The sequence below is a fragment of the Crocodylus siamensis genome, chromosome 1 (assembly GCF_052110815.1).
Source record: "Crocodylus siamensis isolate JL-2025a chromosome 1, ASM5211081v1, whole genome shotgun sequence".
NCBI lineage: Eukaryota > Metazoa > Chordata > Crocodylia > Crocodylidae > Crocodylus > Crocodylus siamensis.
The window spans coordinates 205479945-205502079 of NC_143395.1; the positions used below are offsets into that span (position 1 = coordinate 205479945).

At 47.0% G+C, this 22135-nt stretch overlaps 1 protein-coding gene across 1 annotated transcript in view; it reads right to left on the reverse strand.

Moving 5' to 3' along the window:
* Positions 1-8812: 8812 nt before the first annotated feature.
* The window catches only part of CASR (calcium sensing receptor), a 184341-nt gene continuing 171018 nt past the window's right edge, over positions 8813-22135 (reverse strand). The window contains exons 6-7 of the mRNA XM_090053551.1: positions 21091-21214; positions 8813-12168 (exon numbers count right to left, since the gene is read on the reverse strand). Of these exons, the coding sequence (XP_089909677.1) occupies positions 10727-12168; positions 21091-21214 (1566 nt within the window). The 3' untranslated portion in view covers positions 8813-10726. The remainder of the gene's footprint in view (positions 12169-21090; positions 21215-22135) is intronic.

Below are 22135 nucleotides of genomic sequence, written 5' to 3' on the forward strand. Positions count from 1 at the left end.
AAAAAAGGTAAAGAAAAGAGAAAAAGGGGAAAAGAAAAAGAGAAGATACAGAAAAAAGGAGAGGAAAGGAGAGAGGGAGAAAGAAAAAAGGGAAAGAAAAAAGAGAAAGAAAAAGATACAAAGGGGGAAGAGAAAGAAAAAGAGAATAGAGAAAGAGAAAGAGGGTGTGTCCCTCAGCACCCACATCTTCCCCCGCTACTGGCTACAGCCTGGGCCCTCTGGTCCAGGGCAGTGTTCGGCAGAGGGAGGCAGCAACACCCCAACAGCAGCTGCCAGGGCTGGGGTGCTCAGGTCTCCCTGACAGTCCTGGAGCAGGGGGAGCCTGGGGCTGGGGCTGGGAGGGAGGGCCTGGCTGGGGCTTGGGCAGACAGATGCCTTGTCCCACCCAGGCTGGAGCAGCATCAGAGTGCTGAGTCCTGGGGCTGGTTCCTCAGGGCAGGTTCTGGGTGGTGCAGGGAAAACCAGGCACAGTGGGGAGACGTGGCGGCCCCTTGGGAACACAGCTGCTGGAGGAGAGTAGGGGCTCAGCGGGAAGCGGGAGCTGCCCCTGGGGTCCAGCTTGGCCCATGCAGCTCTGCGGGGATGGGCTGCAGCTGCCCTGCCCATGAGGGGATCCCACCTGGCTGGGGAGGGCACCGGGCTCAGGGGGCTACCGGCTCTGGGCTTGGCCTCTCTTCGCACCAGGCACAGCGCAAGCAGGGTGTAGCCACCCCTGGTGCAGGGGCCTGGCCGCAGGAGCCCCCCTGGGCCGTGGGAACAGCTGCCGCAGGCAGCATTTGGGGCTAAGCCAGCCTGGGACCCTGCAGCACAGCAGCTCTGCACAGTGCCTGCCCTAGCTCTGGCCCCGGGTAGTCCAGGACAGGTGTGGTGGCTGTTTCTGGGGCCCAGGGGCTCCTAAAGCCAGGCCTCTGCACTGGCTCTGCCCCACTCATGCTGTGAGAGGCCGAGCCCAGAGCTGGGAGCCCCCTGAGCCTGGTGTCCGTCCCTGGCCAGGTGGCATCCCTTTACACGCAGGGTGGCTGTGGCCCATCCTCATGGAGCTATGTGGGTCAGGCCCCGCCTTTGGTGCTGTTGGGTGCACCCGCCCACCTGCTGTGGCCCAAGCTCTCACAGCCCTCACCTGTTTCTCCCTGCGCTGCCTGGACCCTGCCCCAAGTGCCTGGTCCTGGCGCTCAGTGGTGCCCCTGCCCAGGTGGAACTGGGCATCTGTCTGCCCAAGCCCTGGCCAGGCCCAGGGCTCAGCCATCCACTGGCAGCCTCCAACACAGTGGCCTTGCACAGTACTTGCCCAGGCCCCAGCCCCACCCAGCCACAGCTCCTCTCCAGGGGCTGGGCTGGGCTGGGGGGGGCGCAGTCCGGGGACAGGGGCAGGGTCAACACAAAACACAACTGTGTCTCCCTGCCTGTGTTCTCCTGACCCCACCCCTGGGGCTAACCAGGGCACTGGTATCTGTGCCTGCTCCAGAGAGCCTGGAGCAGCAACTCAAAAGAAATTTTTTTTTAAACAATTTCTTTGCGTGCCTCCTGGAGTGCCAGGGAAAATGTCTGGATGCTGCTAATTGGTATGCATCCCAGGAGTTGCCTGTCCCTGACGTGGGGGATTGGAATCATGGGCTGAAAGGTCTGCAGGAGGTTTCTTGACCATGGGAAGAGGAAGGCATTGGATTGGGTCTCCCCTGAAGCAGAAGGACTGGCACATCTGTTACCTCTCAGCTCCATGTTCTTGGGGAACCCTGATACAGGATGCAGCGTGTCAGACTCACAAAGAATCCCCCCCACCTAAACAAAAACTGATTAAGATGCAGTGAGAGACACACCTAAAACCCTCCAGATAAGGGTGATAAGTGTGAAACAGCTGCCCTAGGTGTCATTTACATCCAAGATGGAACCAGATGACCATTCATTTACATGGAAGATGGAGAACAGAAAGCCTGAAGCAGAGACTGCAGTGAATTCTGGGATCAGCGAAGCAGGGGAGCACTGCATGATGGGGAATCGGTGCTCCAAATGATAATCAACCCACACACCCAGCTCAGCATTTATCAGACCAGTTCTAATCTGGATTTACAAAGGACCCCCCCCCCCCCACACACACATGCACACACCGCTAAGCAGAAGTAAAGCTTAATAGGCATCTTGGGGCGTACATTCCCCAGTCCCACTATGGGAGGCCTATTTAAACTTGAATGACTAAAACTTGGTTGCCGGGTTAGGGAATGCTGAGGCAAGAGACCGAGTCAGAGGGGGTACGGGCAACATTTGGTCAATGGTAAAGGGTTCATCACAGCATCCAGCCCGTTGGAGGCCTGACCACAGGTGTTGTCATACTTTTCCCGGGATGACTGGTGGAAGTCCTCCCCCTCCAAAGGTTATGAACACTCCAATAATTGCCTTAAGTCTGTTAAAAGACTATAGTAAGATCTGGAAAAGTCATGCTAAGCTGAGGCTTGTTCACAAGTAAAAATCCAAAACCCTGATGCTGCAAGCTATCTATTGTTTCTGAAGAAACCATGAGATATCCCATCAATATATCTGCTATCCATAGGAATTTCAAGTGGCTCCCAAGTGTCTGGTTACTCCCTAATCTTATTTGTTTCCTGATTATCAATCAGTTTCTTGAGATGTTCCAAACCAGATAACCCCTTGTCAATAGAAAAGACAATGATTTACACTATTAAGAATGCTTTAAAGAAGCTGAACTGAGGGCATAAAAATCTGTAAAAAAGCAGCAGTGTGTGTGCTTCCAAAGAAGAACTCTCTCTCTCATGCTTTTCGTCTTGAGACACTGAAAGAAACAGATCATCTCCCTTCAAGGATCGTACTATGAACTTTATCTGTCATCAAACAACCCAAGTGCCTTGGACTGGTGAGATCCCGGGGCTCTCTTTCTCTTTTCTCTGTTCTCTCTAGGCATAAAATTCTGAACCTGAACTGTATTAGTTAAGCTTGAGCTAAGTTTCCTCAAATACTTAGTGAAACTAGGGTAAGACGGTAACTGTTTGTGTTTGTTTTTCCTTTGCATGTCTATTACTACTAGTGCCATCATATATTTCATATACTTAGCAATAAATAACTTTTGTAGTCAAACTGGTGGTAACTGGGTATATTTTTGTTTCTCTACTTCTCCTTCCCCACTTGCTCTGCAGCAACACTTCTTTTACCTAAGCTAAAGATCCCTGTGAAGCCCAAAAATACTGTGGGGTCTGCTCATCAAAAAGGCTAAAGATTGGGACGTGCTGAGTTTGAAACACATAAGGGGATCAGCTTGTACAGGCTGATTGACCCAGTTTGGCTCAGATGTGCCCTAATGAACTGAATGCTGGCCCATGAGAGTGTCATCTGGACACCCAGCCGGATTCAGAGGTATTCGTTTAATTGTGTGCTTGTGTCTGACTGCAGTTTATTGTTGCTCTGATGAACTGATTCTTGGCATATGAAGGTGTCAGCCTGTCCATGCTGATCAACCTGGCTGGGTCAGGTGTGTCACATTAATTTGTGTGTATGTATGACTGATTTGATGACTGGAGGAACCCAGCCCCATTGAAACTGAGTCCTGCAAGACAGCTCCACTGGGGGTGAGGACTTAACCCCCTTGCAGAAGGGAGATATACAGCTCTGTATAGAAACACAAGTAACACAAGCAGCACATTAATAGAATTACCAAGACCCTAGAAACATATCTGTAATAAATGAGCACACCCCGAAGTGATGGGCAAATCTGGTAACACATTCTCCTAAGGTCCAGTACAAAAGGGTCCACTTTCAGATGAGTCCAGCCTGTAAATATTGACTAAAAAACCAACATGAGCCTGCAGAGAGGGCTGCTTTGGTGTTCAGAGGGCGGGAAGGTACATTGCTCAGAGATGTATTTGGTGGCATATGCACCACTGCTATAGGCAAAATGCTTCCCTGTATAAGGAAAAGGATTGATTGCTACCCTGTTTTTGCTGCAGAATATAATTGCAGCATTGTTTGGTCTTATCTGAATGCCATCCCTGTATATGGTATAGGAATGCAGGGGCAGCCACCAGTAGGGTAACTGAAGCAGGGTGACCCAGGCAGCAGCTCTTGATGCTACCTTTGGGTGTAGGGGCAGAAAAATGACAGCTGTTGCCACAGACACACAACTGCATTGGTGGCACCAACAGTTACATGTCATTGCTGCCCTGTGTGTTACTGCTGCCTCAGATACCCCACTGCCCTGTAACACCTCTGAGGGTGGAATGAATCTCTCGAGCATACCACCACAGTTTGCCTGTTACCAGATGGTGTGGCTGTAGCCAAAGACTGCAGTCCTTTCATGGAACCTCTGACACTTCCTGGGATGTCTTCCAAGCCACACAGCTAAGGGAGGTGGAGGGGAAGCAGGGAAATGCCTCAAGGTAGAGTACACCTGGTGGTTATGTTTCTTCTGGAGCTAGGGAGTACTTCCTTAGGGCATGTGGGTGGGGAGAGCCTCATCCAGTTTGATATTGAACAGCTCCTTTCCCCAAGAAGGGAGGTCCTCAATGGTAATCTGTACATTTTTGGGAAACCCATATCCCTCAGCGATGTGGAATGCCATTGTCATGCCAGGCTGTGGATGACCAAGTCTGGGGGTCATCTCAGGGTCAGAAGAAGCCAGGAGATCTGTCTGGGGAACAGTCAGGGATCCAGAAGGTCAGGCAGACTAGGAAGCTAGATGGGTTAGGTATGCAGGAGGTCAGGTACCTTGACTGAGGTAAACTACAGCATCAGACAGGCCAAGGCCCCAGGTTTAAAACCACAGCCTGACATTAGTCTTCCCCTACCCCTGCCCACTTCCTCTAGGAGGCACTGGTCCAGGCTTTGCTGGGTGATCCTTGCAGAAGTTCTGTACCATATCATGAGTGAGGATATTTTCTATGGGTTCCTTTGTGCATTCCTCTGGTCCATACCCCTCTCACTTTACTAGGTAGAGTAATTTTCCTCACCATCTTGAGTCAAGAATTTCTTTGACCAAGTACTCTTATTGGCCATGGACCTTTATGAGTGGTGGAGGAGGATGGGATTGGAAATGGAGCATGTTTTCTGTGTAGGCCTTGAACAGGGACATGTGAAACTGGGACTGGGTGGATTTTCAGCGTTGTAGGGAGGTGCAATTTGAAAGTGATCGGATTGATTTGATGGGTGATATGGACCAGGTTATAAGCTTCCCCAAAGATCAAGTTTGGTACAGATAGAGCTGTTTTGAGCCAATCAAACACTTCTCAGATCTGGGGTAAAGGATACTGATTGTGACCAGTAATCTGGTTCAGTGCCTAATAATTAGCACATAGATGGAGACTCCCATCCTTTTTTTTTCCAAACAGGATGGCCTCCCTAGTAAGCAGGGTGAACCCGCGTATGAAGCTCTGTGCCAGATTTTTTTTTGCCAGAGAGTATTCGGGTTCTGACATGGCATAAATACACCCCACCAGAATTTTTACACCTGGCTGTAGATTGAGGGGACAATCATAATCCAAGTGTGGAAGAAGAATATCTACATTTTTCTTTTTGAAGATGTTTGCAAACTCCTGGTATTTCCTAGGTAAACAGATTTCATGTTCTGGAGACAGTGCCTTTCAGAGGGGGTTGGGGGGAGGGGCTCTGCAGCAGGTAGGCCTCCAGTTTGGATTGTAGGGGGCTCTGTCCTCCTGGCCTGCCAATGGTGTTGTTGGTAGTACCCTGAGTTCAAGGTGAGCTCCTGTGCTTTCTTCTTGATCAGGGGGTCATAGCGTGCAACTCCGGAAAACCCTAGAATCAAGGGGTAGTATGGGAAGCAAATGGTCCCAAAGTGTATGGATTCCCTGGTTCCAAGGAGATTCGTTTTGAGGGTTGTGGTTTTATACTCCATAGGCCCTGAATCCAGGGGCAAACCATCTGTGGTTTCTGTGCTTTCAAGTTTCCATTGCTGACTTAGTGGGATTTGTAGATCTCATGCCATGGTCTTATCTATGAAATTACCTGGAGCTTGAGTCTAGGAGGGTAGTCAACACAAGGAATGAGCAGTTCTGATCTGGGACTCAAAGATGGATGGATAACAGTAGTTGGGGATTCTGTGGGTTGGGTTTGCTACAGTCTTCACTGGTTGTGGATGCCTTGGGGGCTTTGGGTGACCCTGAACCAGTCCCCTTCACCACTCCCAGAACCACTCATTTACCTTGACTCCCTTCCTTGGAGGCCAGTAGCATGCTTTTGTCCTGGGGCCCCACTATTGTAGTACCACTCCTGCTGCTCCTCCTCCACTTGCAACCCGATGCCAGTAGGTGTGGGGCTCCAGCACCCCATACCAGAGGAATGGGAACACCCAGAGTGAGGTCAGGAGGCTACCTGGGTCAGGTATCCAAGGAATCCATCAGATAGTAGCAGGACAAGCCGATGGTGCAGCAGCCCAGGTACAAGTTTGAGCCTTGTTACCCAGATGCTTCCCCTTTGGGTCAGAAGTTTATATGGGAAGGGCTAAGAGATCAGTTGACCTTGACTGTCCTCTCTGGTGGCAGGGAGTGGGGGTGTACCTAGGCCCAGACGGTGGGGGAGTGGGGCTGGGTTCTGGCTACCTCTATTAAACACACAACAGAATTCACAGCATCGAGCCACTTGTAGGGATGTTTGGTTATGGCTCTTGGACGTAAGGGGAAACCGGTTCTCTTAGGAATCCTTGGTTAAGAGTCAACTGGCAATGTATTTATAGATACAGATGTCCTACCTAGCTAGGGCTTGATAATTAGCTATTCAAAAGTATCAGATGAATTAAGATTTGTGAACAAAAAGGTTAACTTGCTTAGGCTCTTTCCTTAGGAGTGGAGCATATCTGCCAGGCCTTCTTATATTTTTATACCCACCAGGGAGGAGGGCACCAAGTAGGTATGGAAATGCTTGGTCACCTGAGGAACATCTTGATACTTTCTGTCTACTCTCATTTGTAGAGCAAAGGGCAGAAGTCTTTCAGACTTGCTTGACTTGGCCTATCAGTACCTCACTGATAGACAAAGTTACTTCAGTAGACCTAGAGGGCTGCAGTGTGTCAACCAGCCTGTGAGCAGGCTCATTGACTTTTTGAGTAAGATCTGGAGGGCCTTAGTATGTGGAGGAGGGCAGAGGTAAGAATTTATCAGAGTGGAGAATGGGAATGGATTAGCCTCTTGGAAGTCACCGATCCTCAAAAATGGATCTGGAAAACTAATCCCAGCTATCCCCAATGACAAAGAAAGTGGAAAGGCCCTCTTGCCTTAGGGTCACCCTGGGAAAGTTGGGTACTTTCCTTGTTGCCACCATGTCAGGGAGCCCATGAGGCTTTTCTAGAGGGCCTTTTCTAGATGCTTTGCACTGCTGAACTGGATCTGCAAACTGAGCAGAAATGTGCTCATAGCCAGAACTGGATGAAGATTCCAATGAGCCAAGAGTGACAGGGGTGCCATGAAGTCAGATCCAAAGGCAGGCCCAATGCTGGAATTATGAATATGAGCCAGAACATGGGCGGGGTCAACAGTACATTATACAGACAGCTGGAAATCACTCAGAACCTGAAGAGATGGAGAAGCTAGTGGAGAAGATGTCACTGCAAAGTTTAGAAGGTGGGGCAGTCTCCATGACAACAGCTTCTCAAGCTTGGGGGAAGCCAGGACAGGGATTTCAGTGCTGGTGTGGAACTTGGCTCAGAAGCCACTGAGCTGTCAAGGGGAGCCTTCTTTGGAGCTAACTGGGTGACTGAAAGCTGGGTGATGAGGCCATAAAGTTGGTGCCTACTTTCTTACAGGCTTCACTGGGTAGAGGGGATGCTACATCTCAGAATACAGTAAGTATAGCAAAGGTGAATCAGGTTTCTTCCTGCAGCTCTGGGATGGGGTATGTCTTAGGGACTAGGATTAGAACTGTAGATGTTCAAAGGATATACCAGAGCCAAGGCCGAGGATAATCTTGTTGAAGGACGTATGGCACTGAGCTTCATTTTGATGTCTAGGATCTGTGTCAGATCCCATAGATTTGTCCAGGAGATGGAGTTGCAGCCTGGTCTCCTGCTCCTTTCTGGACTTACATCTACATGACCTGTGTAGGGAGCACTTTCTGGGAACACAGGAGTCTGAGGCAGTACAGGCACTGTGAATGTTCACTTGAGGCAGCTCAGTACCACTGTAGGACAGTGGGGCACATTTTGAATCCTGGTGTGCAGAGAGAAGCTAGGCTTCTATTCTTTCAGCCAAAATAAAATGGTAAACTGACTGATGAGAAGAAAAAGGCCAGCGTGCTAGCACAGCATAGCACAGGTACAATTAAGTTTCTATGTCAGGGGAGAGGCCACAGCCTTCAGTAAAAAGTTTAACTATTTTTTAAACTAAAGGAAACAGATACATTTGATAAATAACAACAATAACAACAAAAAAGAACATGGAAAAAAATAACATTAGAAACTGTCCAAGGACTTAAGTCAGAATTGTGGGCCTTTAATCATGAGCCAGTAATGTGCTCGGCCTTGAGGCAGTAGGTGGTAAAAAGCATGGGAGAGCAGGAAGCGCTGACGTATTCCCTCAGCACAGAGCACGAGAAAAAGGCAGGGTACAGTGCACCCCACTGCTCCTGCTCTGCCAGATGACTCTGAGGTTGAGTGCTATGGTGCCTGCATGCCCACAGTGAAGGTATGCATATGGACATGTGGTCAAAGGCAAAAAGTTTAATTTATCCATACCTTGAAAATGTGCTTATACCAGTTCCTGCATTTTCCCAGTACCTAATCTTCATTCTCAGCTCACCAAGCAGAAATGAAAACAAGTCCTTATATGACAACATCACTTAGTCATTTTATTTTTTTGCCCTGACTAAAAAACAAATGACAACAAGAGTAATAAGAGAATGATGATGCTTTTCCCAAGGCATTTTCTCAGAGCTTTGTCTCTGTTTAAGGTGCATCTGAGTGATTCAGAGTACCTTATTGTTTCATGAAGGAAAAGTATTACACAGTCATGCCAACTGACCACTGTTATAGAGCAGAGGTCCACCAAGCCCTCTAGGAACGTTGTTTCTCTGATCAAGCAATGGACAAAATGTTTACATCTGAGTCCCCTTCTTGTCTCAAACACCCTCTGTGTGGATAGAGAGGAACATGGTACAGCTTATCCAAAACCAGAGGCATTACTGCTGTAAGAGGACCACTGAGGACTCTGTTTCTGAAGGTCTCATCTGGCCCCTTTTCAGACACTAAAGCTTCCTCTTCAGATACAGCAGACCCTTCTTTTATTATATGCCCCTCTCAGATGGCTTTGAATGGAAACTCTCACTGTAGTCCACACCCTGTAGAACCCCAACAAAATCCTTGGCTTCCTGGTGGTGCTATAAAATATTAAATATTTTTCCAGTTACCTGTGTGCTTGCCCCATTAACCTTCAAAAGCCTTAATGAAGCTCCCAAGCCCCAACCCAGCCATCTGCCCATGTATGTGCACTCCAGATACTTGTTTTTTGAGCAATCCAAACTTACCTTGTTTTTGGGTTGGAGCACTGTTGTAGCTGTGATGGTCCAGTTAATGAGAGACAAGGATATTTTGTAATATCTTGTATTGGTCCGCCTCTATAGTTATGTTGGAGAAGCTTCCAGGCATTAAGTGCCCTTTCCCAAGTCTCCCATCTATTTAACTGGTCCAATAAAAGATAGCACAAAAAAGTCTTGCCTCTCTACTTCTTGGGGACATTTCTGCATCTCCAGTCCTTTTCATTTGAACTCCACCATTCCATCACCATTCTCATGACTAGTGCACTAATGTGTGTGTGAGACTAATACGGAAAAGCACAGAATAGACTGTTGTGTGAAATGTTTAGCCATGTATGTCATGCAAAACATTACAGCCAAGACGCTTCATTAAGCATACAACTACTAGCAACATAATCAATCATGGATATATCTTGTTGAGCTCTCGCAGCATTCTCCTGGGGATGACATACTGTCCTCCCTTTCCACCAAAATAGGTGGGCTGGAGCTGAAGAGGCTTTGACTGGAACAAACCAACAGGGAACCAGTAACCTGATCTAATGCACTGATGTTTATGAAAAAAATTGTCCATCATTCTTTACTGCTGCCATTGGCAGCAACAGGAATCTGGGATTGGAACATCATCTTGTATAAATAGCAGGGAGCACTGTCTATCACATTAAATACTTTACATGTTCTGACCCCTGGCTGTACAAGGTGTTTGGTGTTTTGTTTTTATGAGTTCACTGTTCCTAAGTTGACCACATGTCCTACTTTTGTAGAGCTCCAAGTCCTTTCCTTTGTATAACATGGTTAGAGATTTCACATAGAAGACAAAGCAGGACCATTATACATAAAGGGGAAGAGGAATATTATACATCAGTGTAAAAGCAGAGGATAATGGAATTACCTAAACTCCTCCAATAGCCAGATGAGCTATTGTCTGGCAGATAGGACTGACAAAGGCAAGGCAGTATGCAAAGTTCTGCTAAAACTCTGCTGGAGAAAATCTAAACTTGTCCTTCTGAGATGTTTCAGTCCTGATTTCTTTAGAGCAAACACAGTTCAGCTTAAGGGTCCCAAGGCACAGACATCTGATAATCCTTCCACCTGCATGTCCTTCAGAAGTAAGTATTACCCTGCTGGCACTAAAAATAAGGTGGGGTGGCTGTGTCACAGATGTATCTCTGGTGTCTTTTCCATTCAGAAGAAAACAGGTGATCTGGCTCCACTGGGCAGAGGTGGGAATTTGTATAGTTTTCTTCTGTTAAGAATGTATTGTGTTCTCTGTGATGGAGCCACCTCCTGTACCTATAAAATTCCGAGAATTTGCTGATGGCAGAGAAGATTCTTCTTCTGGGCTTTGTACATCTTTGGTTTCTCCCACTATGGACTCTTGTGAGCTGGACTCTTGGCTTGAAACTGCATGGAAACCAGGTTCCACACCTAGGGGCTCACTGTTCTGTAAGGGAAGCAGGGCCCTGTGGTGCATCAAGCTGTCATCACTGTTCTGGGCTTCCAGGGAGTTCCTGCGCTTGGCATTCCTGTTGGCCACAGCATTCTTTTGGGGTTCCTCAAAGCTTAGTGACAGGGTGACAGTCCCACTGCCAAAGCTGACCTTCTGCTTACAGCCACGCTGCTGATGCTGCTCTGCAGAGGCTGGCGGAGGGAATGGATCTTCCTGGTTGCTCTTGCTGCTGATGGAGGATGATGGGGTAGACCCAGTGGAGCCACCAAGACTGTTAGACCGCTTACGTGATACGTTGCTACGCCTCAGTGTGGCCCTAGCTGCTACCTTAAAGGCATGGGCAGCTGTGCTGCAGCGCACTTCTTCAATAGTGTTGCGTGATGGCTTGAAGAGGATTATGTAGACTTTGTTGAAGAAGATGCAAGCCAGCAACCCAAAGCTGGCAGCCAGGATGGCGATCACCTCCACCGCTGATACAAACTTGCCATAGGTGCTGGCATAGGCAGGGATGAAGGAGATCCAGACAATGAAAAAGATCAGCATGCTGAAGGTGATGAACTTAGCCTCATTGAAGTTCTCAGGGAGCTTCCGGGACTTGAAAGCAAAGAAGAAACAGATGGCAGCCAGAAGACAGGTGTAGCCAATCAGGAAGCCCAGGGCCATCAGGGAGCCCTCATGACAAGTGATGAAGATAATCTCATCTTCCAACTCATGGTTTCGGTAGCTGGAGGGAGGTGCAGTGTAGAGCCAGATAACACAGATGACGATCTGCACAAAAGTGCACAAGAAGACAAGAAGGAACTGCAGATTGAGGCCCCACCACTTGCGGTGAAGACTTGTGGGAATCTTGGCCTCAAAGACCAACAGGACACGATTGGTCTTTACTAGGATGCAGGAGATGCAGAGGACAAAGCTGATGCCAAAGGCTGGTTGCCGCAAACGGCAGGTCCAGTCCTGGGGCTTGCCAATGAAGAAGAGTGAACTGGAGAAGCAGCACAGTAAGGAGAAGAGGAGGAGGTAGGACAGTTCCCGATTTGTGGCCTTGACGATGGGTGTATTGCGGAATTTGGTGAAGACCCCTAGAACAAAAGAGGTCAGGAAAATTCCCAGGACAGCAAAGAGAGTCAAAGCTATTCCAAAGGGCTCTGTCCATGATAGGAACTCTATCTGTTTGGGGGTGCAGGATGTGTGGTTTTCATTGGACCAAAAATCATCAGGGCATTTGTCACAAGCACTTGCATCTGCAAAATAAAGAACATATTTGTTAGAACAAGGAAGGGCCATCCAAAGAAAAATGGGGCAGTGACTAGCCCTTCATCTAATACATAAAAGGGACTCCTGTAACCAAGTTAGATTATAACGTAATTTGGCCACTCTGAGCAGGAAAGAGTCCTGAATGATGGGACAATAAGCCTCCCATAGGAAATGGCTCTGTGTTGAAAATGAAGGGCATTTATGGGCCAGATTATACAATTCTTGAGCTGTGCTCTACTTTTCAGACCCATTCCTTTGGAAAACTTGAGAAGGTTTAAGTACTCACTGCTATTATGTGGATCCTTGGACAAACACCTTGGGAGGAATATAAGAATATTGCTCGGGCATGCAGGGATGAAGTCAGGAAGGCCAGAGTGCAATTGGAGTTGCAGCTAGCAAGGGAGATGAAGAGTAACAAGAAAGATTTCTATAAGTATGTTAGAAATAAGAGAAAGAACAGGGAAAGTGTAGGTTGCTTACTGAATGGAGGGGGCACAATAGTGACAGATGATGAGGAAAAGGCTGAAGTGCTCAGTGCCTTCTTTGCCTCAGGCTTAATGGGTAAGGTCAGCTCCCAGACTACTGCACTTGCTAGCACAGTTTGGGGAGAAAGTGACCAGCCCTCTGTGGTGACAAAACAGGTTAGGGATTATTTAGAAAAGCTGAATGTGTACAAGTTTATGGGGCCAGACGAAATGCATCCGAGGGTACTTAGGGAGTTGGCTGATGTGATTGCAGAGCTACTGGCCATTATCTTTGAAAACTGTGGTGATCAGGGGAGGTCCCGGATGATTGGAAAAGGACAAATATAGTGCTTATCTTTAAGTAAGGGAAGAAGGAGGATCCAGGGAACTACAGACCATTCAGCCTTACCTCAGTCCCTGGAAAAATCATGGAGCAGGTCCTCAAATAACCAATTTCTAAGCACTTGCAGAAGAAAGTGATTAGAAACAGTCAGCATGGATTCAGCAAGAGCAAGACATGCTTGACCAACCTGATTATTTCTATGCTGAGATAACTGGCTCTGTGGATGTAGGGAAAGCAGTGGATGTAATATACCTTCATAGTTTCCTAGTTTCCTAGTTGTCAGGGTCAGAAGGGACCGGAGCAGATCATCAAGTCCAACCCCTGCCATAGGCAGGAAAGAATGCTGGGGTCAAATGACCCCGGCTAGGTGATTGTATAGCCTCCTTTTGAAGACCCTCAGGGTAGGAGTGAGCACCACTTCCCTTGGAAGTTGGTTCCAGATCCTAGCCGCCCTGACTGTGAAATAGTGCCTCCTGATGTCTAGCCTGAATCTTATCTCAGTCAACTTATGGCTGTTATTCCTTGTTACCCCCGGTAGTGCTCGGGGGAGCAGGAACTCTCCTATTGCCTCCCTGGCCAGTTTATAGACAGCCACCAGATCCCCCCTCAGCCTTCTCTTGTGGAGACTGAACAGGTTCAGGTCCCATAGCCTCTCCTCGTAGGGCCTGCCCGGCTGCCCCCTGATCATGCTAGTGGCCCTCCTCTGGACCCTCTTGATGCTGGCCACATCCCTCCTGAAGTACAGCCCCCAGAACTGGACACAGTACTCCAGCTGCAGCCTGACCAATGTCACATAGAGGGGGAGGATCACCTCCTTGGAACTGCTTGAGATGCATCTGAGGATGCATGACAAGGTGCGGTTGGCCTTCCTGACTGCATCCCCACGCTGCTGGCCCATGTTCATCTTGGAATCAATAGTGACTCCAAGATCCTTTTCTGCCTCTGCACTGACGAGAAGGGAGTTCCCCAGCCTGTAGGTATGCTGCTGGTTCTTCCTCCCCAGGTGCATCACCTTGCACTTGTCAGTGTTGAATCCCATCCTATTCTCGTCCACCCATCCCATAACCTGTCCGGATCTAGTTGTAGCCTGTCCCTCCCTTCTAGTGTGCCCACCTCTCCCCACATCTTAGTGTCATCTGCAAATTTGAACAAGGTGCTTTTCACCCTCTTGTCCAAGTCGCTGACAAAGATGTTGAACAGGACTGAGCCCTGGGGAACCCCACTGTCCACATCCCTCCAGGTCGAAAATGACCCATCTGTCACCACTCTCTGGGTGCAACCCTCCAGCCAATTTGTGACCCATCTGACTGTGTAGGCATCGACACCACAGTCGCCTCATTTTTTAATGAGAATGGGGTCCAGAAAGACTATGTCCACCGCGACACCTGCGTCCAAGGATTTTGTGACCTGGTTGTAGAAGGCCACCATGTTGGTCTGACAGGACCTGCCTCTAATGAACCTATGTTGATTGTACCTAAGCATAATCTTCCCTGCTGGTCCCTCGCAGATGTGCTCCTGGATAATTTTCTCAAAGAGCTTCTTCAGGACTGAGGTAAGACTAACGGGCCTGTAGTTTCCTTGACTTTAGCAAGGCTTTTGATACCATCTCCCACAGCATTCTTGCAAGCAAGCTGAGGAATTATGCATTGCATAAATGGAGCTTAAGGTGGACAGAAAGCTGGCTGGATTGTTGGGCTGTGTGGGTAGTAATCAAGTGGAGTGCTTTAGGGGTCAGTCGTGGGGCCAGTTTTGTTCAACATCTTTATTAATGGTCTAGAAGATGGGATGGTTTGCACCGTTACCAAATTTGTGGTTGACACCAAACCAGGGGGTGTAGTAGATACACTGGAGGGTAGGGCTAGGATTCAGTGTGACCTAGACAAATTGGAGGAGTGGGCCAAAATAAATCTTATAAGGTTCAGTAAGGACAAGTGCAAAGTCCTGCACTTAGGATGGAAGAATCTCATGTACCACTATAGCCTGGGGACTAACTGGCTAAGCAGCAGCTCTGCAGAAAAGGACCTGGGGGGGTTACAGTGGACAATAAGCTGGATATGAGTCAACTGTGTGCCCTTGTTGCCAAAAAAGCTAACAGCATACTGGGCTGCATTAGCAGAAGTGTTGCCAGCACATCGAGGGAAGTAATTATTACACTCTATTCTCCACTGATGATGCCACATCTGGAGTACTGTGTCCAGTTTTGGGCCCTCCACTATAGAAAGGATGTGGACAGGTTGGAGAGAGTTCAGTGGAGAGCAATGAAAGTGGTTATGGGACTGGAGCACATGACTTCTGAGGAAAGGCTGAGGGCACTGGGTTTATTTATTCTGCAGAAGAGAAGACTGAGAGGGGATTTCATAGCAGCCTTTAACTACCTGAAGGGGGGTTCCAGAGAGGATGGAGCTAGACTGTTCTCAGGGATGAGAGATGAAAGAAAAAGGAGCAATATGCTCAAGTTGCAGTGAGAGGTTTAAGTTGGATGTTAGGAAAAACCTTCTTACTAGAAGGTTGATGAGAAACTGAAACACATTACCTAGAGAGGTGGTGGAATCTCCAACCTTGGAGATTTTTAAAGCTCAGCTTGACAAAACCCTGTCTGGAATGATCTAGTTGGGGATGGTCCTACTTTGAGCAGGGGGTTGGACTAGATGATCTCTTGAGGTCCCTTTCAACCCTAATTTTCTATAATTCTATGATCCTATACCCCCCTGCTCTTTTTGTTCTCTCATCTTTCTCTCTCTCTTCTCCCCCCTCCCCCAAGTCCTCTCTCTCAGCTCCTTCACATATATCTCTGTCATCATCACTGTGGCATCTAGGTCATCCTGGTTGACTTGATGGCAAATGGTTGATATCAAAGAAATGTGCCTGCTTCTTTAGCTGCATTGGATTCCCACTTTATACCATATGGAGGTGAATCCAAGACTATAAACAGATCAGCCACAGACAACAATCAGTGCCCCAATTCCTTAAAAACGTAAAGCCCTTTCATCTTATATGAGAATGGCAGGGGGAAGAGAGTTCTGACTAGCTAGTGATTTCTCAGTGAAGTTCCTCTTATTCTACCCAACAATGTCTCCCATAAAAGCATGAAGAGGAAAAACTGGTATGTCACCCAGATAGATGCAGCCAGACTTCTATTATGTGTCTGAGTAAAACATTTGGTGATATTTGGCTGACCAAGCCTCCCTCTACTGGCTGACCTGGATAGAGGCCTGAAACTCATAGAGTTCCTTTTTGATCAGATGAGGCTTTTGCTTTTGGTACCTGACTTCTGCCTTTGTTGGGGAACTGTGGTGGAGGGGGGATTCCTAGTAAGGTTACAATCTATACCTTAGACATCAGCACTACAGAGGCATTGGTATGAACTAGCAGAGACCTGTGCGGTCTACCATGCAAATGACTCTACCAATTGCCTTCTAATTCATTTATTTCAGCATGTGATCCTTACACTGGAGTGAGAGCTTTTATGATGCACTGATATTAATAAAACAATTAGTGAGGATTAACCAATGAAGGCAGAAAAGTTTGAGCTCTGTCTTTTTAGAAAACAGATGAGATCACTGGCTAGGTAGTGCCCACCCAAGAACTTTTTCATTTCTGTTGCTGGTGGAGGTTATTCTTTAAACGTTGGTTAAAGTAACAGAAGATGTTACAAAACAAACAGGGAGCCACAAAGTTTATTAACAAATGCTTCTCTCTGACATTTCTGTATTAATGTTACTTATTTTTTCCTAAGATGTTTATATGACAAAATATGAACTGATAAAAAGACATTGTCATAAGCCCATTCCTTTAGATCACAGTGAACCATTTTTAGGTATTTCACTAACTTATTACTTGTAAAAGATTGTACTCTCTTTTTACAGCACCTTTCACCTGAAAGGCATTTGCAAACTTATGCATGTACAGAGGCAAATTCACATACTAGTGACCACGTGGGCAACTTTGGGTTAGAGAGAGGCAGTTGTTAAGATCAAGATCATAAGAACTGCCATTTACTGGGTGGTCCATCTAGCCCAGTATCCTGTCTCACGAAGTGGCAGAGAGTGGATGCTGGGGATGAAGGTGAATAGGGCATGTCCAGAATTTTCCGCCCTTGCTTCTTTCCCAGTGCAGCTTCCAGCATTCAGAGGTTTGGAGAATTCTAATTCAGAGGCTACATCCCTATTTACCATGATGGACCTTTCCTTCATACATTTGTCTAATCTCCTTCTGAATTGGGTTAAATCATCATTCTCTACAACATCCTGTAGCAATGAGTTCCACAAGTTAATTACACACTGCTTGTAAAAGAATTTCCTTTTGTTAGTTTTAAACCTGCTACCTAATACACAGGTGAGAAATACTAAATAATAAATATCTACCTACTTCCTCTGCCCAATACGTTATTTTGTATTTTTTTATTTTTTCATGTTCTCCCAGTCATTTCTTTTTAAGTTGAAAACTCCTAGCCTATTTAGTCTCTTCTCATATGGAAACCCTTCTGTACCACAATCATCCTATCTGCTTTTCTTTGTATCTTTTTCTAGTTCTCCTGTATCCTTTTTTTGAGGTGGGGGAACCAAAACAAAACTTTGTGCACCGGTAAGGGGAAGGTGTCAGTAAGGGCACAGCTGTGGTTTGGAGGGGGAATCATGCTTGTGTACCTGCATGTACCTGTAGAGGGGGATTGCACTCATATGCCTGCACTTTGCAGTGGAGGGTAGAGATTGTGCTCATGAATTCTGCAAGAGTTCTTCACAGTATTCTTTGGTTTTTGCCATTCTGAGTACTTATGTGTCAACTGCAAACTTGGCCAACTCACTATTAACCCCCCTTTCCAAATCATTTATGAAGATATTAAACATCACAGGTCCCAAGATGTCCTTTTGGGATCCCACTGTTTACTTTTCTCCATTCTGAGAACTGACCACTTATACCCACTTTTTCCTAAGACAATTTCTGATCTTCAAGTGGACCTTTCAGCTAATGCCATTAAGAGCCTTTGATGTGGACTTTTGGATAACAAGAAAGGTAGGTACAGGAAGTGAATGAAGAAGGGTGTTGTATCCAACTGAAGTTTCAATGTATTTTAAAGAGGTAGTCTAAAATCAACCATCAGAATTTTGCCAGGATACCAACAATAACACCCTAAATCTTGAGAACGGTGCTGCAGGATGTTTATTGCAAATAGTTAGGGCTTCTGTCATCTCTCATTCTACAAAAGGTAAATATTACATCCATATTGATCTAAATAACACTTAAATCAAGCAACCTGTCTCATACCTTCTACCCACCTTTACTTACTGATATGTTGAGAAATGTTGTTCAAGAAGAGGTTGAATAGGCGTTGGACATACAGTTGTGCCTTTATTCATAGAGAATCATGAAGAAGTAGAGGTGGAAGGAACCTCAATAGGTCATCTAGTCCAACACCCTGACTGAGGCACGGGGTGTTCTACTATGGGTATTTTCTATACGTATGGACTTTGTTGGTTGTCCCGCGGGGCCAGGAGAGAATTCCTCCCCAGAAATATTGGGTGGTGGCTGCAGCAAAGCCTGGGGACTTTGCTGGGACTTAAATCTGGAGATTTCTGGCTAAAGGGTTTTCCCCCTCCACTCAGGGTCAGACCAATTGCCTTAGGTGGGTTCAGGAAGGACTTTTATCCCATTGTCAGATTGGTATGGACTGTGGAGGTTTTTGCCTTCTTCTGTGGTGCGGGGGTGTTGCCCTCTTTCTGGGCTCTCTCAAGTGTATTTTAATAAGTTTTGCAGCAGCAGGATTTTGGCTGCCATGGCCTTCTTGCTTTATATGGGTCAAATTAGGTTGTGTGATGATTATGTGGTTGGATCGTTCCTTTTGATGCTCCGTTACTTTTTTTTTCTTTTTTTTTGGATGGGTTTTATTCTGGCAGGGAAAGGGCAACCATCTGGCTTGCAGAGGGGCTGGGTGTGGCTTGGCTTATTGCACTCTGCCCTGGGGATGGTGCTGGAAGGGCCCTTCTCCCCAGGGCTCCATCTCTTTCTAGAAGCTGGGGGAGCAGACATAAGCAGGGGAGCTGGAGAGTGCACATGTGGGTATGTATGCCTGTGTGAGTGCCTGCTGGCTTGCTGGAATCCACCACAGCCTGCTGGGGTGAAGCCCCAGAGAGTGGAGACAGAGGCAGCCATCCATGTGGGGTCTGCGGGCTGGAAAGGCATGAGCAGTGAGGCAGGGGCAACCTGCTGAGGCCAGCAGAGAAGCTGAGACCTCAAGGGACGGGTTGGGGGTGGAGTTCCCTGCAGAGACAGTAATGATTCTGGCCTGCTGCTGGAACCGTCCGTGGTCTGAGAAGTAAGCACTGACCAGGGGTGAGAATGAACTGTTAGGAGTTAGGATGTTTTAAACCTTTATTTTGTCTTCTCAGTCACATGGTAGCGTTTTTCCTCCTAATTATTAAAGCAGGGGGTGGGGAGCAGGGAGGATTATCCCTGAAATGTAGTTATTCTTTAATTGGGTATCTTGCCTCATGGGGAGTTTGCACTCACATAGCCTTAGCTAACTCTGGGTCCCATCATTTTGTGATGGGTGATACATTTTGTGCTGTGTCTGGGTTGACTGTGTTGTTTTGCTAAGGAATGATTCTGCCTCTGGCAGGGGGCTGGAAATTCAAGAACCTTTCAACACACTCTCAAACAAACATAATATTTTTCTATTTGCTTTGTCGTGTGTACGGTTTGATCAAACTCCCACTAGAGTCAAAAGCAATCTCTCCAACAGACTCCCATTTGACTTGAATTGTGCCTGGGGGCCATATCAATCTGCTACATTAGTCTCCCCGAGAAGATACTTCAGCTGGTCCAGGAAAAAGAAATGTTCACCTGGGCATAGCGAACACTGGGCTGTTTGATTATAATGGATTCTTCTACAGAATGGAGTTTATGACCTGCTAAAACATGGAATAAAATTTTGAAAATCAAGAGTAAAAACCTTAATGACTAATGAATCTGCAATTGGGATATGGAGTACTTTCCTTTTCCAGGTTGTGGAGGGGCCTAAAGTTATAGTCACAGTGTAGTGGTAAGAATCAGCAAGTCACACTCCCAGGATTTAATCACAGTTCTGCGAGGGCTCCTTCAATTTATATGGGTTCTTTATATGTGAATTCACTCTTATGCGATGAGCATATTTAGACCCATAATTTGTTACATGCAAGGTAAATTTGCTCTTATGTGATCAACATAGATGCCTCCACCCCACAAGCAGGTAAGTCTGTGGCAGGAGAGGAAAGGGCCATGGCCCCACTCACCCCAGCCCCAGCTGCAGTGGCCCTGGGAGCACCCGACACCAGCTGCCTGCACCAGGGCATGGCGCAGCCCAGAAGCAGAGGTGAGTAGGGACAGGTGGAGCACGGTAGCCTAGCGGCTGCAGGCAGTTGGTGCCAGCTGCTCCCGGGGCTGCTGCAGCTGGGGCTGGGGTGAGTGCCGGTCTGTTCTCTCTGCTTTGCTGCCTTGTGCAGCCCCAGAGGTGGCACCCTTCCCCCACCCCTTCCCTAGTCCTTTCCTCACCACCATGGGAACCCCTATTTGTACGCTGTAAAGTGGGTTCACTTTATGCGCCCTTCTCCGGGAACACATGTACAGCATACATCGAGGGAAACCTGTATGGCCTTGAACAAGACTTTCCTTTCTTTCTACCTACACATTCCTATCAAAAAGAGCAATCAGACTGATGCAGCTCTGAGATGGCTGACAGCAGCATCAGTAGGGGCTGGAGACTGAATTCCCCCATACTATTTATAAAGGGTCCCTCCAGCCCTGTGATGAAGATGATGGGTAGGTAGGGAGGGCTTATGAGGGGGATGCCTCTTGTCCTGCTGTATGAAGTACACCTGTTCTTTAGATTCTGACAGCTTTTATCAGTGCTAGGTTCACTCAGAATTCACCAAAAAGAGAAAAGAAGTTAAGTGGCTTTATGTAGTTTTCTTAGAGAATAGTCTTTTAGGTGTTCTGCATTGCTTCTACTCATTAGTAATCTAAAAAACGAAACAAAATAGCTGGAAATAGATTGCACTTACAAATAGTGCCCACTAAGAGGCTCACTTGATATTGTGGAAACAGGAGAACAGCTTTCTCTCTATTACCTGTTTCATCACTGTATTCCCCATCTGGGCACTCCACACATTCAAAGCAACATGTAGGCTCTCCCTCAATGATGCCTTTCCTGGTGCCTGGGAGGCAATCCCTGCTGCAGTTGGAGAATGGCACCTGTAAGGAAAAAAAGGGAATCTGGTTAAACATGTGAAAAGGACTTGGGGACACTCCACTATATGGTGAGCAGTTGCAGGATGTGCTAGGATTAAGCTATACTGCCATTAGCCATGCATACATTCTTGGAAAGATATCTATCCTAAGATTTCTCAGTCACATCAGGGTTCTGACTGTAGTCCTACAGACCTATCATTCAGAGGACTGCCAAGGAACTCTTAAGTTATGTTGGGTATAGCCATGTAAAGCAGTTGCACTGGGCCATGATCCCCTGGTGAGTGACTAGGGCATGAGGTCTGGATGCTGACTGTGGGGCGGCCATTGGAATGGAGGTGGTAGGGTTTTGCTGTGGTTTTAACACCACAGAGTGGGAATGAGGACCCAGCTCAACATGCCTCAAAGTGGGAGAGTGGGGTGAGTGCTTGGACTCAAGCTATGACCTGATTGACAACACAGAAACCTGGTGGGAAAGCTCTATTATAACTTGAATGTCAATGGGGTTGGGAGAAAGGTGGTGGTGTTGCCTTGTATGCCAAAAACACATATACTTCTTCCGTGGTTTGGGAGGAAGAAGATGGCAAAGCAGAATGCATTGGAGTACAGATGAAAGGTGAAAGATTTATTACAGCCCCCCAAATCAGGAAAAGGAGGTGGATGAAGCACTCTTCAGGCAGGTAACGAATCTATCCAAAAGCTATGGGATGGTACTGATGGAAGATTTCAATATTCCAGACATCTGCTGGAAGAATCATTCAGCCAAACATAAAATGTCAAGCCAGTTCCTAACTTGTGTGGAGGACAATTTTTTATTTCAGAAGGTTGATGATACAACTAGAAGATTGGATTGTTTATCTTGGAATTAGTCCTGACCAACAGAGATGAATTAATGGAGGATGGGAAAGTGATGGGTACTTTGAGAGG